This window comes from Salarias fasciatus, chromosome 15 (genome assembly GCF_902148845.1).
Source record: "Salarias fasciatus chromosome 15, fSalaFa1.1, whole genome shotgun sequence".
NCBI lineage: Eukaryota > Metazoa > Chordata > Actinopteri > Blenniiformes > Blenniidae > Salarias > Salarias fasciatus.
In genome coordinates, this window is record NC_043759.1 from 8,396,687 (window position 1) to 8,414,865 (window position 18,179).

The window sequence follows — 18,179 nt, forward strand, 5'->3', positions numbered from 1 at the left end:
AATGGGTTTTCCCATGAGGAATTATCACTTCAAGAAAAAACAAAAAATCAAAAACATGATAGATTTCTGCTTTAGGCGTACCTTAGACGGGAGTCTGGTTCTCATACAGTTATCATGACAATATGTGATAGAAGAACACATGATCCCATGAAAACTAGTAATAAATAATGCATCCGTACATGGGACACCGCTTTATCCAACTCCAGGTCACAGAACGCTGAACAAAAAGAGGCAAACATCCTATAGAGGTCACCAGTCCATCAAACACAGAGGCAGACACTGACATAGGACAATCAATTACTGAATATGTTTGTTTTGTTTCTGGTAGTAGTTGGATGGATGAAGAAACAAACAAACAAAAAAAAGTGGATCACTTGCTGTTGCAGCATCCAGCATCCCTCAACGATATGAATGTGAATATCAACAGGATTATAAAAAAAAAAAAACCCAAAAAACAACAACAAAAGATCACAACGTTAAAAATAATTATAAGTGAATGATGGGAATAACTTGATCTTCTATTCCCTGAAACTACAGACAGAAGAAGTGAAGTTGACCTGAGGCTGACATTTCATCTTCGCTACACAAACTGTTTTTCTTCTGTTTACCCCACCGGAGGTAAGAATCTGAAACGCCATCTGTATTTCTCACAATTTGGTTTTCGTGACGTGTAAAGCAGCGTTGTTGCTTTTTTCACACCATTCAGACTGTGTTACACAAACTCGAGTCACGATTCCGCTTCTGAGGTGGAGTTCAGCTACAGTTTAAATGTCAAATATCACTCAAGTGGAAGTGGCTGTGATACCATGTTTTTTATAATGTTCAGGCCTTAGATCATGCCGGCGAGCCACGGCGGCAGGAAAAGGCCGATCGTCCCGAGCAGGCACACGATGATAAACATCCACAGGAAGATGCGGTCAATCACCATGGCGACGTACTTCCAGTCCTCCTTCACCTGGAGACATCAAGACAGATGTGAGGTGTTAGAGTCAGCTCGACGCTCATGAAAGTGGAATGTAAAAGAGAAGAAGTAGGAAAACTAACGAAATGTGCTGTCTGTTCTCAGTGTGAAATAAATTCAGGGAATCTCAGGGACTGTGGACCTGATCCATCTGCTGTGATAACACTATCATGTAAATAGGTGACTCCAAGTTTAGAGATACTCACACTGAAGTCGGCGTCCTCGGCCCTCAGGTGGTCTGCGATGTAGTGCACGCCTTCTAGCGCACGTATGACACTTGGCGAGAGCAGGAACGGCGAATCCCTGTTGTCAACTTTCGCAGGTCGCTGAGTGGAGTTCACTCTGGCCCCCGTCAGCTGTCTGCTGGTCCCGGTGGGGGTCTCCTGCCGGCTTTGGCTCTTCTGCGGGGTCTTCTGCTGCGTTGGGGGCGTCGACCCCGGCGGCCTGGGGGACGGCGGGCGGAAGGAGAAATACGAGGTGAGCGTGCCCAGCTCCAGGTCCTCGTAGCAGCTCCTGTCCGAGTCCTCCAGCGTGGTCCCGTCTCTCAGCCAGGTGGCCGAGGTGCTGAGGAGGTTGCCGGACTTGTACCCGGCTATCCTGAGCTGCCGCCGCTCCGCCGCCGCCTCCTGCTGGAGCATCAGCAGCCTGCGGCGCCGGCCGTCCGGCGCCGGCCGCCGCATGAACAGCCAGCGCGGGATCAGGTCCAGGAAGACGGAGTGGACCCAGCGGGGCATCTTGTGGGTGCTGGGGGAGCGGTGGTGCACGTTGAGCACGAAGACCGTGATGACGATGGACAGCGTGACGAAAATCATGGTGAAGAGGAGGTACTCCCCGATGAGCGGGATGACCAGGGACGTGGAGGGGATGATCTCCGTGATGAGCAGCAGGAAGACGGTGAGCGACAGCAGCACGGAGATGCACAGGGTGATCTTCTCGCCGCAGTCCGACGGCAGGTAAAACACCAGAACGGTCAGGCAGGAGATCAGCAGGCAGGGGATGATGAGGTTGATGGTGTAGAACAAAGGGAGCCTCCGGATGATGAAGAAGTAGGTGATGTCCGGGTAGATCTCGTGGCAGCAGTCGTACTTCTTGGTGTTGTACGTCCCCACGGCGTTGATGATGGCCCACTCGCCGCTCTCCCAGTAGTTGTTGAGGTCCACGGTGTTCTCGATCTGCTCCAGGTCGATCTTGGCCTTGTCGTAGGTCCAGGAGCCGAACTTCATCTTGCAGTTCTGCTGGTCGAAGGGGAAGAAGGTGACGTCGATGCTGCAGGAGCTCTTGTAGATGGCGGGCGGGACCCAGCGGACTTTCCCCGTGTAGAACAGGTGAGCTTTGGTCATGTGTGTCACGGCGAATTCACCATCGGCGCTGGAAATGGAGAAGAACTCATGTGAGTGACGGCAAACTACAACGACCTTTGACCCTAAACTGCATTTTTATTTATGTTTCCTACTTTCTGGAAACCTTCTGCAGATTTTCTCACAGTCTACATTAGTGAAACCTCCTATACTCATCACTGTGTAGACGATAAGAGCCATAGACGTAATATCACCTCCTCATCATTTCATCAGTCTCATCTTCTATAATTTCGCTGCAAATTGTGATTAAACGGGCCTGATGGAGCAGAACTCCATCCGCAGCCAGCTTGACTTCATCTCCGTAAAGTGACTTCAGGCAAAGGAAAAAGTTTCTTCAAAGTGGGATTTTTCTGCTTGATTTGACTCACTGCATGCAGGGGCTCTTTATTTCAGATCCAATAGATCCCATGAACAGACGCAAAGAGAGGTAAAATAAAAGAAAAGAAATGACCATATTACAGAAAGGCTGTAAATGTGCTGTCACTGATTGGCCAATAGATCTTTACGGATCAAAGAAGCATGGTCTATAAAACCTATTCATGTCATTTCAGTCGAGGCCACTAGGTGGAGCCATCTTCATATCATTGAACATCCATTTGACCAGCATCAGCTTGAATATATTTGATGAGGGAAGAGTGTGGCTGTTAGGATACTGTGTGTTTGTGTCCAACTGTTGCATGTTTGGAAAAATGAAAATATTTCGCTTTTTCATACAGTGAACTGATGTTTTAATCTGGCTGTAAGTGGCAGAGTGCTGCGTTGCTTGTCTCTGGGTTTGATTCAGGAGAAGTGTCTTTCTGTGTAGTTTGCATGTTTGCCCTTTGCTGAGGTTGTGGTGTTGTGTCTCTGTGACGCAGAGGAAACCTGCTCAGTGTATCCACCACCAGGAGTTGACTGGGGTGTTTTCTGGCTTTACATAACCGTAGTTTGAATACACTAACAGCAGCTGCTGCAAGATTATCAACCATTAAAATGAGCAGGATATGGTTGGGCAGTGGCCTGGAGCATGACGGTCAGTACTGAGTGGATAGGAGACCAATAATCCAACCGACTGCCTGTTAAACATCCGTTCATCTCTTAAATGATCTAATCATCAAATGAAATGTTGTTGCCCTGATGCTGTGTGTCTTCTTCAGCTGCTTTTTAATCGCATCTCAGACTCACTTGTTATAGAGGACGATGTCTGGAACCCATATGAGCTCCGACGGCACTCTTATGGACGTCACGTTGTCGTAGTCTGACGGTCTCCAGCGAAGCTTGTAGTCGTTCCACTCCTGGGAAATACAAACAGCAGATGGCTCGTATCCTATTCACCCTTTGATGCATTCAGTTGTTTAAAACTGTCATAAAGAAGCAAATACAGCATTTTTTTTTTTTGTTTATGTTACTGTATCCTCGCTGATATGTTTCTAGGAAACATTTCCAACCTGTTTCAGCCACACGTTGGTTGTCATCATTTGGTTCTTCTCGTCCTAACAGAGAGATGGAGGGTGGAATTAAATTACACGACTAATAAATAAGAACCTGAATGTAGACCGTTTACTGTTTGTGACTGTCGCCCTAAATATCTCCCCAGAGCCTGTTAGAAAAACTGGCACTGGAGGAACACACTGGTTGTTATGCCATTAACATTACCAAGACAAGACTCGTGGTTGGATGGTGAATTTAAAGAGATGAAAAGCATCCCCACCACGTCGATGAGCTGAGCGATGGAGAGTCCGAACTTGACGATAACCACGTCGGAGATGTTTGGCACAGGTCTGGACCACTTGTTGTACCCGGCGAACAGCGTCTTGAAGAGCTCGTCCTCTGCGTGCGAGTGGGTCTTGTCATGGCAGAGAACTGTGAAGAAAGGATTTCTTTCCATTGAAACGGCGCAGCACTCCCCTGATCCCAAAGACGAATGGAATATGGGAGTAATGGGAATTTATAAATTGGTCACATTGATTGTGCAGATTCACTCTGTCTTTCAGATTCATATATGTATTCATTAAATATATCTTTTTAACCATTTGTCATGAAAATTTTCTACTATTTTTTTTCTAATATAAAAACACTGGTAAAAATGAAGAGAGGACTTTTGCATATGTTGGCACGAGATTAATTTCTGCCTTTGTTGAAGCATAGAAGTTAATATTTATTAAAGCTACATTTAAATAATGTGGAAATGAAGTGTCAGATGGGGGGGGGGGAGGTTGAACAGTCTATGTATGAATCATATCCGAGTTCTGTCATCCGCGTCTCCCTTAATCCTCTCTTAAAGCAGTAGTAAATCTGACTGGTGCAACAGCTGAGGCTTTGGGAGGAAAGGCGAGCGCCTTAAACCTATCATGTTTCATCACAGGGTCCTTCTCTAAACTTCTAAGAATTTTCCCAATAAAGTCTTATCGATTCCACAGATCCCTTAATCTGAACTCCCAGGAGAGTCGCCGCTTTATGTGTCTGAAGTTGAGCAGGTGGAGTCTGAGGAAGTAGCTGTGTGTGTGTGTGTGTGTGTGTGTGTGTGTGTGTGGAGCTTCACAGCTCGAGGTGGATTAATCAAATTGATTGTGAATATTCAGTCAAGACACATTTCTGCAGCGACTGGGACTGGGTGGCTGTGTTATTTTCCAGTGGAATGAGAAGCGTGGAGACAGACAGGAATCCCGTCCCGTGGGGATTACCGCCGCCGCCGCCTTCATCAGTGTAGCCAGAGTCAATTACACACATCATTACTCGCCGGTGTTAAGTGGAGGTGAGATAATGCCTCGCCAGAGACGGCTGTTTATTGTGTCGCTGTCTGTCACTCTGTATTACAGCTGATGCATAAAACTATTACCTGATGGTTTTCATTTGAAGTGCAGGGTGATGGTAGTGTGGGAGGGAGTGTGTGGAGATGCACAGGAAGCCTGTGTGTGTGAGTGTGATTCACAATATCCTGACAATTGATATGATAATTTCAGCATTTGTCATTTGGGGTTTATTTGTGCAGTACATAAAAAACATCATTGAAATACAGTGTTATAGTTTTCTCATGTCTGTGTTAAAGAGGGGGAATAGGGGTCATCGTTCTCAAGGTCACTAATGTCTCCTGATGCCACTCATGACTCAAAGGGGCTGTAATTATTATACTTATGAAAAAAGAGGCCATAATATTTCTCCTCTAAAGATGAAAGAGCAATATAACACCTTTTTGTCAACTTATCCTCACAAAAAAGTAAATAGGCTAACTTTAAAATCCATAAAATTCTTGGAAAGATCAAACATTGGAAGAACAACTCAAGCTTGACTCCAAGAACGACCTGAGAAGTCAAAATAAATGCCAGATTGAAGCTTCCATGACACTTTCACCCTTTTTTCTTTGAGGCAGGAGCTTCAAACGTAGAACCGTCGGGCAGTCCAGGGCGCGATAACCAGATGACGGGCTGAAACGGTGCACAGACAAACCCAGGAATACATGTAAATCCGATTAAATGAATTACCGGCCATGCTCATTGCTTGTTTGGCACGGCTTCAGCGGCACCAGGCGCAATCGAAACGGGCCCGCAAGGCTCTGCGTGACACAGCTTTCCTAAAAATGAGCCCTTTCCAGTAATTGTTTGTCGAAAACAGACATTAGAGGTGGTAATTAGTCACTGTTAATTTGCTCAAGGTACACTTGGACTCTTCCCCTGCCATCGTCAACTAATTTCAATCTGGCAAAAACAAACGTGCACCAGAGACTTCTTATCTGCTCTCTCGACAGTCAGGGCAGTGCGCGTTCATCTGTCAGGTGCATCTGGCAACCGCCAGATGCGGAGTTTGCGGGAAAAGACTCTTGGGTGCCATAGATCAAAGCTTCCTGCCAGCCCAGAACCTGAAATGAGATGACACCTCCAACATCCGGCGCGCTGGGCCGGGGATGCTGGACTGGTGCCAGGCCCCTTGGCGAGGCGCACGAAGGCCTGATGATCAAGTCAGCAGCTTCTCAAGCCAGAGGCGCTCTTCCTGAAATTGGACTGTCAGATACTTGCGGTCAAGAGTTCAGCTCGAGAGCAACATGCAACATTTGTGTTTCAGCGTCCGTCTGTGTGTGAGAATCACCGAGCTCACGCCGGAGAGACGGACTGTCGGGTCAGCTGGCACGAGATCAGTTACCTGCATGTGTGGCTGCTGCAGCACGAGAGTGTGAGGGGAGGAGACGCAGGCTGTGCTGAAACCCACCAACATATGTCCGAGGAACATGTCATTTTAGCCCTGTGACACAGTTTGGGGTACCTGTTTCTCTTGATTCACCCTCTGTTTGCATTTCCAATACCATCATGCTTCAAGACACAAATATTTGAGCAACATGCTTTTGGAAAATGTGAATGTTTGCATTGTATCAGCACAATTTTGGAGGGTTTTCTTTATTAAAATGCAAAAATCTGACTATTTAAGTCATTGAGTTGATTTTTTTATGCAAAATTCTACCTGCTCATCATTTGCTGATATTGAAAACTGTGACATGAAACTTCTTCTTTAGACATTTTCTTGTCCTTTCCTTTCCCACACCAGTTGCCTTCATGTAATTCTTGCATGGTAACCTCATCCTCAGCATCCTTTTCCTGACAGCTATCATCTCTACCTCAACATTTCCCCTCCAAACTGTCCAGCAGGAGATTTCGGTTTAGAACTTCTCATTCCTAATGGTGTTTCTTGGGCTGACTTCCAGGGAAACCCTCCACAGCCTCCTGTCTTTTGGTCAGTGCCAAACCATTTTGCTACACTGTGACCTCAAACTGTTTGGCAGTGAGCAAGTTGTGCCTGTTTTATTGTTGTTTTTCATTCAAATGTACAGTGAAACTTACAGCTTTTGGCACCTGAACAAAGAAAATGTGCTCATTCACCTCTTAGATTCCACTCCACCTTTACAGGCTGTAAGGAGCCGCTACTGGAAGTGGAAGTGAAAGAAGGTCCTTGCAAATAGGCACAATCCCTGTGATATCTCCTTGTCACTCAGATTGAGACCGAGATTGTGCCTGTAGTTGAATGTCTTCAAACTGTGCGACTTTTGAGTAAAAATATGTGATGATTGGATGAGGAGCCAAATCAGGAAACATTGTATTATAGAGGCTTCTTTATAAATGTAAACTTGATCTCTTGCTGTTATTTGAATGGGTCACAGCATGCTCTTTCTCAGACTTGTTTCTAAAAGTGGTTGATCAGTAACGACCTTGATGATGAAGCCTAAACTTGCCTTTCATATCTGCACAAAGTGAAAGCTGGAAAAAAAAAAGAAGTACTGACCTGACTGACTCAGGAGTAGCGCCCAGAAAACAGCCGTCCCCACTGAGAACAGGTGGTTGTATCGCATTTTGTACACTCAAGTGATAAATGTCGGAGTCCAACTTGACCGGAGTGCACGCGCGGGATGGTGAGTCCACAGTGGAAACGTCGTTATCTTGAACCCGCGGCGCGTGAGCGGCATGTGTCATCTTCGCAGCCGGGACGCATATCAGGACCAGTCCGCCGCTGCTCTCACCCGAACTGCCTTTGGGAGGGGAAGACGGCTGCGTCCCAAAACTTTACGGTCCCCCATTGAAATCGCCGCGAGCGCGCTTCACACAAGCGCTGCCGCCGCGCGCGCGGCCGGAGAGCTCTCCACCAGCCGGTGCTGAACCAGGGAGCGGCGCGGAGCTCTCCTCCTGCTGTGGAAGCTCATTTCAGTCCTGGAGAAAAAAACCAATCTGCTTAAAACACTAGATTTAGCCAGAAACAAGAAGAAGAAGAAGAGGAAGAAGAAGAAAAAACAGTCTGGATTACTTCTGCGCTAAATCCCAAAGACCGTGCGCTTTTACGCAGCGTGTAAACAAGCGACCTTGGTGATCTCGCCGGTGGCTGCAGTTTATGTTTTATTCTAAATTTAGAAGTGATGGGCTACTTCCATGACCAGGCGCGGTGTCTAACAGGATGCTGTTGAGTCCTCAATCTAATCTGACCACATCCACCCAAGAGAGACGGGAACCGCCGGAGCGCCGGTCTTTAACATCTCTCTCTCTCTCTCTCTCTCTCTCTCTCTCTCTCTCTCTCTCTCTCTCTCTCTCTCTCTCTCTCTCTCTCTCTCTCTCTCTCTCTCTCTCTCTCTCTCTCTCACACACACACACACACACACACAGGCACATCAGTCTAGTAGTGGAGTTTCTTCGCTAAGGGCAGCACTTCCTGCTTTACTGTTGATTTTCTGCGTAATTCAGAATATTTTAACAATGTGGTGCAGTCCGGTGTTTTCCTGTTGAAGTTAGATTTTGCTGTTCGCACTGTGGGGCCTGTCTGACAGCAGATTCATTTCAAAGTTCAGGTGAAGTTACAGCAGTTATTTGATTCTCAATTAGTGTCTAATTTCAGCCTTCAACATGTCTTTACCCACTTGTTTCCTGATGTTTTGTACTCACAAAAGCAACTGTATGAATTAATGTTCATCCTCACAGCACACACACACAAATGAAGTGTCTTTAATTTTAATCTTAAATTAGTAACAAGTCATCAAGAAAAAGCAACAGGCATTAAACAGTGAGGGGTTAGGTGCAGCTGAGCACACATTTTGGGGATATTTCTGCAGAAAACAGCTAGAGGGCAGACTAGCTGAATGAATAGTCTTGAAGTTTTGCCACCTCTTACTGTGTCCAATAACAACTTATCAGTGTACAAACTGCAAAAAAAATTTTAAAAAAATACATGAAACACCAGATGTCAGTTTGCAAAACATCAAACCAAAAGATGCTTTATTGCTGCTTTTCCCCACCATGATCAAATACAGTTTCTATCATGCGTTAGGGAAATTTATACAAACACACAGTTTATGATTGCGGATATCAAAGCAGTTCTCAGTCCAGGAGTCTGTTTTGGCGAGGAGGAAGAGAGAATAGCACAATAAACCTGGACCACAGCTGAAGTGTGATTGATGTGTTTGATCAGGTGAATTAAGCCGTGTTATAAGCTTTATTTGGTCTGTTGTTCTAATTCTTTTAAAATATAATCACAGGAGTTATCAAATGTTTTTTTTTTTTTCCCTGGAAACAGGATGTATCCATGCGTAGCAAAGTGCGCCCAGCGGTCGTTGCCTTCCCTTTATTTTTCGTTGTCGCAGAAGCGAGCTCTCCGTTGCCACACTCGTCATTCTGAGTGTATCCTGGCCTCCATCCTTACCCTGGAACCAGATGGCCGACGCATGGCTTCCTCCGGAGAAGACTAACAGACTCATTATGTCTGCTCTCAGAAGGCCCATCTTGTTTGATCCATAAACACTCGGCTTGGCTCAGACGTTCGCCACACACTGCTCCTATGTTTGACCTCAACACACTCCAAACTGCGTCTGAATGGAAAACAACATTTCCTTGGTTTTTGGAGTATAACGCCCATGAAAGAATGTTGCATTTAATAGTCTATTAGTCTCTCACCCTTCCCTCATTGATAAAACTAAGTTGATCCCAGCAGTTGATGTAAAGGCTGACCTTGATGCGTTGTTGCACCACAGGATAATAAGAACAATAAATTGTCCAGAGATTTATTCCCCCTCACCCCGGGCCTCATTCGGGATGCCACACATCACCCGCAAGTTCAAGGATGAGGCGCCAAGAGTTTCCGAGCCTTTTGTTAGCGCCGGAGTTTGACGATGTCTCGCAGCTGCTTGGTGAAGGACGCGTGCAGGGCCTGCGACGAACTCTCCAACCTGCTGGCCGTGTCTGCGGCAGCGCGGAGCATGGCCTCCAAGGCTGAGGACTCGGCCCGGATTCTGCTCCGCAAGGTGGAAGAAACCAAGCGGCCGGCGGAGCGACGGGCGCCACATGAAAGAGGAAACACCAGTGAGTGAAACACACTTCTGCAGAGCGATGGATGATGGAGGACTGCTGTGGAAACCAGATGAATAAATAACTTCTGCTTATTTTGTGTACTTTTTGCACAAATTCAAAAAAAAAAATTCTTGTTGTTCATCTGTCTGTGTTTTGAAGAAAACAGACTCAACCCAACAGCAATCTGTATGGATTAGTCCAGAAGAGAAACAGGGAGTTGATGAAAAGGGGAAACCAAACAGTCAGGCCTTCAGGACAAATCAGGAGGGCGGACAAGTGGGAGGAAAACAAGACACATGGAGTGCAATCAGGGGCGGGACGAATCGTCTCGGGGGAGGAACAATGGACCAAACACACACTGAGCAGTGGAGGGAGAAAAGAACACGGGTGTGACAAGAGACTGAAAGGACAGACAGAAGACGGAGAGAAGTTACTGGAAACCCGACAAGGTAATAAAATGTAAACTACAGTTAGAACATTGGTGGCATTGAACATTGGAACCAACATGGATTAAAACACGGGATTGTTGTGACGAGGAATCCAAACTGAAAAGGTGATCTGCTTAAAACTAAACACAGAGCTGGGAAACGCGCACATCTTCATCACACAAACAGATTTATCAACAGTATCAGTTCAGCTGGATGCGCTAAAGTAATACACCGGTATGATGAAGCATCAACTCTCCATCATTTCTCCATGAGAGCAGTTAAACCACTGCAGCAAACTTCTCCCCTTTATGTGAATCTGCACTGAGCTGAAGGGGAAAAACTTATCTGATTTTGCGAGAAAGCCCGAGTGTGTTAATCTCACTTTGGAGAACAGGGCCTGGGTCGATCGCAGTTGAGGTTGACAAACTAATCACCTTATAGATTAACTGATCCATCTCTTTTCATTAAACGCAGTTTTTCTTCTCATTCACTGAGTAGCTTCACTGAAAGTGAGCCGGTCACACGCAGGTGAGACAGTTAACAGCTCTTCTCTATTTTCACACCATTCTTTATCATGAATGTTTGAAGTGAGGAAAAAGACTGGATTTAACTGTGATAATCATTATGTACACAGATAACTAGGAGCATGTTGGATTTTACTAATTAAAACCACATCAAGTACACGTTTTCCTGTGCTGCACTCACTTCTGCATGCCGGTATGGGAGTCGGCTGCATCTCCCTCCAGCTGCTTCTCCAGATCCTCCTCGGCTTTCTCCAGCACTTCATGGCAGCTCTTATGGTCCTCTTGTGTACCGATGACGTTTTCCTTGATCACGTCCTCGTAGCGCTGATCCCCCATCTCCGCCCCCACGAACTGCTCCAAGTTCTCCACCACGGCCTTGTTCCCCTTCTGTATGGCCTGCAGGTAGGCCAGCTCCTCCCTCTGGGCCTTCAGCCTCCGAGCCCAGGCGACGTTGGTGTTGAAGAAGACCGAGCACCTGTCCGCCGGCGGCGGCTCCTGGTGGAGCTCGGGTGAAGGCGACGGGGAGAAAGCTCCGGGCGAGCTCCAGTCACCGCCGCTTCTCACCTTCACGGGCTCATCGCCGGCCGCTCGCATCGTGCCGTTGGCGGCCATTACGGTGGAGTAGAGGTCAAAGCCCGAACCCCAGTCACCGTCTCCACTCTGGCAGAGGGCTGGGGTTGCCATGGATACCAAGGCCAAGATGACGGTCATCCGACAATGCCACATGGTAACCTGGAGAGGAGGCAGGACGGCGTTCGTGTTGTCAGGATGAGTGGAGTAAACAAATTCTTCAAGGTCTGTGGTCTGTCAAACTACCCAACAAATGGGAAAAAAATAGCTAAAAACATGTATAATGCAACAACTATACCAGTTTCTGCACCAGAAAGTATCATTAAAATTAGCTTTATGTTGACTTTATAGTCATTTTCTGCAGTAATTGTTTGGGTTGATGAACGTATGATTAAATATGCACATTCATCACTTATATTCTGCGCCAAAACAATAACAAATTTAAATTTGAAGGTCATTTCAGGGCTTTTCCACCAATCCAGCCCACTCCAGATGAAACCAGGCCTCATATGGCCATTAACTAAAATGAATTTGACTCCCCTGGTTTAAACTAATCAAATATTTCACTTTGACTTGTCTTTATTTCCAAACAGTATTGAAACGGATATTGTTGATATCATCCATAACAGGCAAAACCACTGTGAAAGCAGGGACCCAAAAGGATATTACTTTGTCATTTATAGCTGTATAATTTATATCTCCAGCACAGCGAAAATAAATGATAATACCAAAATAAGAAAACATTCTGCAAGATGAATGTTTTGGTCAAATCTTAAAAAAACAACATTTCATTATTCAAGGAAAACCTACTTCTTCTATCTGTTTAAATATGTCTTTGACTCATTTATTTTCTTGATTCAAGTCAGCTGAATCAGCTCAACATGGTGTTTGATGCTTCATTATGTTGCTTCTTGAATCATCCACTCTGCTTACATGCCGTCATCATTGAACCAAAATTGTTTTTTGTTAAAACTGAGCATCAGCCCGTCTCATGATGTTTTGGCATTTACCTGCATTATTTGCAGCTCCTGGCTGCCGTTCCCTCTGTTGCACCTTCTGCGCCAAGCGTGGTATAAAAATGTCTCCTATTTATTCTTTAATACTGTTGAGGCTTTGAAATGTGATGCTCCGATTGTTGCGCTGTATATTTTCACAGAGGTGATTCCTCACATATGCAGTTTATCAGGTGAAATATCCTTTTCCTTTACCTTCTGTTAAATGTCATTTATTGTATGCTGTGTTATGAAATGCATGAATCAGTCACACAAGAAGGAGGCTGCAGTTGGAAATCTGATTGCGATGATATAGAGAGAATGAGTGGCGATGCTTTCATTGAAGTCATTTCACCTGATACAGTTAACAGCAGCAGCTTTTATAAGCAAAAGGTTTCCTCGCTCATCAGCATTTTTAACCACCAGTTTTCAGATTGTTTGAATCCAACTTCACAAGATAAGATGGAACTGAAACTCCCAAAACAAATATCGATGTCAATATTCACTGCGGACATTTGGCTTTCTGCGTCTGCACTCTGATGAACCAGCAACCTGTCCAAGGTTTACCGGACTTCACCCATGGAGGAGCTGCAACTGGTGGAAAATAAATCTCCATCCTTTAGTAGCCTGAAGGTCCAATTTACACAACTTCAGTTTTTGATATTGAATTTTAAATCAGAATTTGACTTAATCTGGGGAGATATTTGTTGTTTTTTTTTAATACTCCAGCCTTTTGAATCCTCTATCAGTTTCTGAAATTGCTTTTAGTTATGTTAACAAAGTCAGGACTGCTCTCCCCAAGTGTTCAGAAATGTTTTCTTTTTTAGAATTTGATTAGTTTTTCATCGAGATTCACTCGACTGCATCTGTGCTTGTGCTTTTCAAAAGAAAACAGCAGGATTTTCTGATTAAAATGTGTTTTTATCAGATTTTGCTTTACCATTTGTGCTGCCTGGGTTTGAGTTGTGGTCATACGTTGTTGGGCGTTTCGTATTCTGTGGTACAGATTCGTAACCGCCCCCTTTTTAGCAGTGTTGCTGTTTTTAGTGACCCTGCAAAAGCCTGACGACATCTGAAAGAGCGACGAGTGAGCTGCTTGTCTGCAGCCATCGCAGAGTCCTCTCTCCGTCTGGAAACGTATTTAGAAGCTTGCCGGGCTCGTCCTGCTGTCGGGGCACATTTGGTTTCGGCTGGAGTTTGCTTTTACAGCAACCACAAAACCATTTAAAACCCTCAGCGCTGTAGTGGAAATTTGAGTTAGTCTTGTCCTCACTGCAGAAGAGACACTGTAAAATGCTCTCGTTTTGTCTTTTTTTTTTTTTTTCTAAAGATGAGTCGTGGCGTGGCCTGGACCCATAAACCGACCCTCTGTGCGTTATTACTTTAAACGCTGACCTCATGTTACGTTACAGCAGATGTGGGACGGACGGAAAACAGAAACCTTCAGGCCAATTTGAGCTGCAAGCAGAGACACAGTCCAGGAGCAGGGTGTCCTGTTGTTACATTAATAAGATTGCTTTCTTTTGACTGACGTGCGCTTTGTAACGGAGGGACTGATATCAGCACCGGAATAAACCGAGACTTAATGAGTTTCCTCAGTGTCGACACGTGTCATAATGAAAATATGGATTAGATCGGTATCGTCTCCTGCTGTATGGGTGGGCTTTGTCATCTTGACCACTTGAATATCACAGATACTGTCCACTCATACAGAGGGAAAAAAAACTGTCTACAAGGATAAATATTTCCTTGTAGACTATTTCCTGTATCCATAACCAGAAAAGTCACTTATTTACTGAAAGAAGTCCGGATTGTTACTGAACCATAGATTTAGGATCGACACCGGCTGTAAGTGACGGCACAGTTGAGCTTTTGTTGGAATCAGTTGAAATCTGACTGGAATTTTCATGTTTGATGGAGGGTCAAACACATTTCAGTTCAGGGGTCACATACAGTCCAAATTCATCTTGAGTGGGTTGAATTGGTAAAATATTGCCATAAAAACCTTTACATTAAAAACTGATGTTTTTCTTTGTGGTGGCACAAAGTACACTCAATGAAAATGTCTGTATTTTAATAAAAAAACAAACAATTAGTCATTTTCAGTGGCAATTTAGAATTTCTCATCATAAAGCCAATTTTATTGAAACCTTCGAGTGCAAAATACATTGAAATGTCCAAAAAGCCTTCATGTTTTTTCAAGCTCGCCCTGACAACATGCCTGGTTTGCCTTTTGCAGTGAGTTCGCTAACTCTCCTGGCAGCATAACTAATATCCCAGCTCGGGTCTCAGCGGTGTGTTGTTTCTGCTACTCTTAAGAAATTTATTCCAAAAAATAATCATTATTTTCTTTTAATTTTTTTTCAACTTGGTGGGCTAGATTGGAGCTCCTTGCGTGCCAGTTTTGGCCCACGGGCCTCATGATTTACACCCCTGATCTATAAGAGGAAAAATGCCCCATGATCTTCATGATCTTCTTCTACGCTGCGTTTTCCAGCCTCTGCTTGCAGGATGCTACAGTATGAGTGAAGGCAGGATACACACTGGACAGTCACCGGTCCATCACAGGGCAAACAGAGAAACACACACTCATCTTCAGACACGTGCACATCCACCAGTTATCTTCACATACATGTGTGTAGACTGTGGGGAACCTTCACCCATGGAGGAAATACGTATAAACTCTGCACATAACGGCCATGAATGTTGGAAATTTTCTCTCCGAGAGGCCAGAATACCAACCACTTATTGCAGCACGTCCTCAACTTTTCCTTTCTTTCTATTTTTTTTTTTTATGACCATGCATTTATATTGCATTTGTTTGAGCGTCGATAAATAAAAACCTTATGGCGCACGGTGACAACATTCACTCTGCTGAGCCAACACAGCCAGGCGGAGATGTAATTCATCTTAAAACATAACACGATTGTCTCTGTGTTCAATTACCACCGCAGCAGTAAAAGGCAGCAGTCGGAGGACATTTAGTGACATTCACTGGGTCTCTAAAAAGCACACACGCTCCTCTCCGTGCGACAGGCTGGCAGGGGCAACTTCCCTTTGTCTTCTGCGAAATGTCTGCAGGATTTCCACAGCCGGCGTCTCACGCTTGAGTTGAAGCGGAGCGTTGGGCGCCCTGTGACCTGTAGGGACCTCTCTTGGCTTCAGAGTAAAGGATCCGTCGCTGTGAAGTGGCTTTTATAGGCCGACTTCTCTGCTGGCTTAAAATAGCTGACGCTTGGAAAGAGAGCAGCCATGAGCTCACACCAGCATTTTGGTGGGTTTGTGATGTTGTTAAAAAGGATTAAATCCTTCTGAAAAGAGGCTTAATGACTGACTTCTTGGTTAAATATTTTTTTTAAGAAACTTTTGTATAGATATCTTGTATCTCTCTCTCCTTGGTTTCTCAAAGTTACACTTAGATTTCTTTAAATGAAAGGGAACAAGCAGTAACCATGTACTCTGCTGAATTTCACTTTCCATTTAAAAGTAGCACTTTGAGTGAAGCGAACCGAGTGTCTCCGGCTTCGGCGCAGCCTTTTGGCCCTGCTTGTCAAAGTTTGAACAACTGTCACAACACAGCTGCTTCAAAGTTACTACGAAGAGGGTTTTCTTTTTAACGAGTCAGCAAGCGGAAGACGACTTGGCACCAATGTTTTTAACAGTTAAGCGGTTGAGATGTGCACACATCTGAATATGAGATCCACTGTTTATGCGCAGACAGATGTCACTAACTTTTGTCAGGAATAATAGTGGCGTTTCACCGCAGTCTTTTGGAACTTGAATGCAGATGTCAAGAAATGACTGTGGATTTCAAATCAATGCCGTGTACCTTTTTTGAAAATGGAACAAAGTGAGACGGCTGCTGGTCCTGTGCTCCCTCAGCAAGAATATTCAGAAGTTAAAAAGTCAAACTTACCCGACTCCAGTGAGATTTCACAACGAGAATCTGCCTCTTCCACTTCTCCAGTCAAACAAATGGACTTAAAAGCTCCAGGACGACCATTTGGAAGGCGAGAGCACAAATACTTGGTTTTCTTCTTCATGTCAGGGAAAAAAATGCAGACACACGCACACACACAATTAGGGTTTGGCTGGAGAGCGTGGTCGTCTGCGTGCCCCTGTTCAGCTGCTGGGAGGGATGTGTGGTAGGGGAGGGGGATGTTTTAGGGGGGGAGAAAGGACTGGAGCTGAATGATTTCTTTCTTTCTGTGCTGTGGAAAGAGGGGCTGGTTAAAGGAGGGGGAAATAAGGGGTGTAATCTACTTCACATCTGGGGTCTCAGGAAGCGCGAGGGCCACTTAGCACGAGGGGGAAAAATGTCTTTTTAAGGGTACATTTCCCTGGATACAGTTCCTCTTATACAATAAGCCCTAATATCAAATGTTAACAGTTAAACAACAGAATGAGTTTGTTGATGTTGTATTTTATGAATGTTTTCCTATTTTGCCTGTGGGCTGTAGTTTTATACAGAATCTGATGAATAGTACAGAATTTCACTGGCAGCAACGTGGCTGAGATCCAAAGAATGTGACTGGCGTGTCTGTTTCAAATACCTGAAGTTAAGCATCCTTCAATTCTTCTCCCGCTTTCTGTGGACGATGGGAAAGGCAGAGGGAAAACACGGAGACCGTCACATACGTTTCCTGATTATGAGAAATGAAAGGATGAACATCATCCTGTGAGGCCTCGGAGTAATCTGTCACTGAGATTCAGCAGAAATAGTGAAAAGCTGGAGTCTGTTTAGCTACATTGAAATCATGAAATAATCTCCTCTTACCATAATGTTCCTGCTCTTCTGTTCATAATATTGATGGAGTCTGCTGAATTCCAGTAAATGAGTCTCATTGCTGTGTGTGTCACATCCTTTATGGTAATAGTGTCTCATAACTGCAGCAGGACGCTCGGAAGAAAACGACTCCTGTCCGATGGTCGTGACAGAGGCTTCTTTGCATTTTAAGAGAAACGATATCGCATTAACTGAGCCATGTTTGTTTTATCGACATTTCTGCATTTACATGATGCATTTTATGACCAGGTGAGAATGGGATCAGTCTTCACAAATGATCTCGTCTCTTCGTATTTCTGGAATAACGCCCCGAGCAGATATTCAGCTCTTAATCGTCGAGGTACAAATCCGTGACATCTGATGATAGCAGCCAATAATCTGGATCAGTTCTGGTCTGAGTGATTCCCGACGCCTCCTGCAGCACAAAGTTTATCTGGAGGGGAAGTTTTCAAAGAGATCTGTGATGCTTATCGATGCCTAATCTGTGTCTGAGCCATCACAGTATTAGCAGATCAACTTAACGATTAAAAAAATACACATATTTGAAGTTACAGATTAGCAGGTATTTGACTATTAGGTTTGTTTGATCACAGAATTTCTTTTTTTTTCCTGTCTTGGTTTTTATGTCGGACACAGTCTCATGGAGTCTGTGTTTTCCTCACCAAGCCTTACATTTGGTATGTTTTCACATCTGTTGTTCATTTGTTCAGGACCAAGAGGGAAACAAAGCAATAAAATGTTTCCTTTCGGTTTATGTTCACTCTGAGTTT

At 44.7% G+C, this 18,179-nt stretch overlaps 2 protein-coding genes across 2 annotated transcripts; both read right to left on the minus strand.

Annotated features, from left to right (window-relative positions):
* Positions 1-737: 737 nt before the first annotated feature.
* On the minus strand, positions 738-7,776 carry chrna2b (cholinergic receptor, nicotinic, alpha 2b (neuronal)). Its single transcript, XM_030109871.1, has 6 exons — positions 7,567-7,776; positions 4,010-4,161; positions 3,747-3,791; positions 3,484-3,593; positions 1,168-2,329; positions 738-955 (listed from the first exon to the last, which is right to left on the minus strand). The coding sequence occupies exons 1-6, from the start codon at positions 7,631-7,633 to the stop codon at positions 830-832; spliced, it is 1,662 nt and encodes a 553-aa protein (XP_029965731.1). The 5' UTR covers positions 7,634-7,776; the 3' UTR covers positions 738-829.
* A 1,995-nt stretch (positions 7,777-9,771) lies between these two features.
* LOC115401597 (uncharacterized) lies at positions 9,772-16,659 on the minus strand. The gene is made up of 3 exons (XM_030109872.1): positions 16,540-16,659; positions 11,243-11,793; positions 9,772-10,051 (listed from the first exon to the last, which is right to left on the minus strand). The coding sequence occupies exons 2-3, from the start codon at positions 11,785-11,787 to the stop codon at positions 9,913-9,915; spliced, it is 684 nt and encodes a 227-aa protein (XP_029965732.1). The 5' UTR covers positions 11,788-11,793; positions 16,540-16,659; the 3' UTR covers positions 9,772-9,912.
* Between the last annotated feature and the right edge of the window lie 1,520 nt (positions 16,660-18,179).

Coding starts and splice junctions, on each gene's coding strand:
- chrna2b (XM_030109871.1), bottom strand. CDS start 7,633: ATGCGATACAACCACCTGTTCTCAGTGGGGACGGCTGTTTTCTGGGCG. Junction 2,330..3,483: donor GACATCGTCCTCTATAACAA/GTGAGTCTGAGA, acceptor CTCCATTTCCAG/CGCCGATGGTGAATTCGCCG. Junction 956..1,167: donor CCGAGGACGCCGACTTCAGT/GTGAGTATCTCT, acceptor TGATGTCTCCAG/GTGAAGGAGGACTGGAAGTA.
- LOC115401597 (XM_030109872.1), bottom strand. CDS start 11,787: ATGTGGCATTGTCGGATGACCGTCATCTTGGCCTTGGTATCCATGGCA. Junction 10,052..11,242: donor TCCCATACCGGCATGCAGAA/GTGAGTGCAGCA, acceptor CTTGCGGAGCAG/AATCCGGGCCGAGTCCTCAG.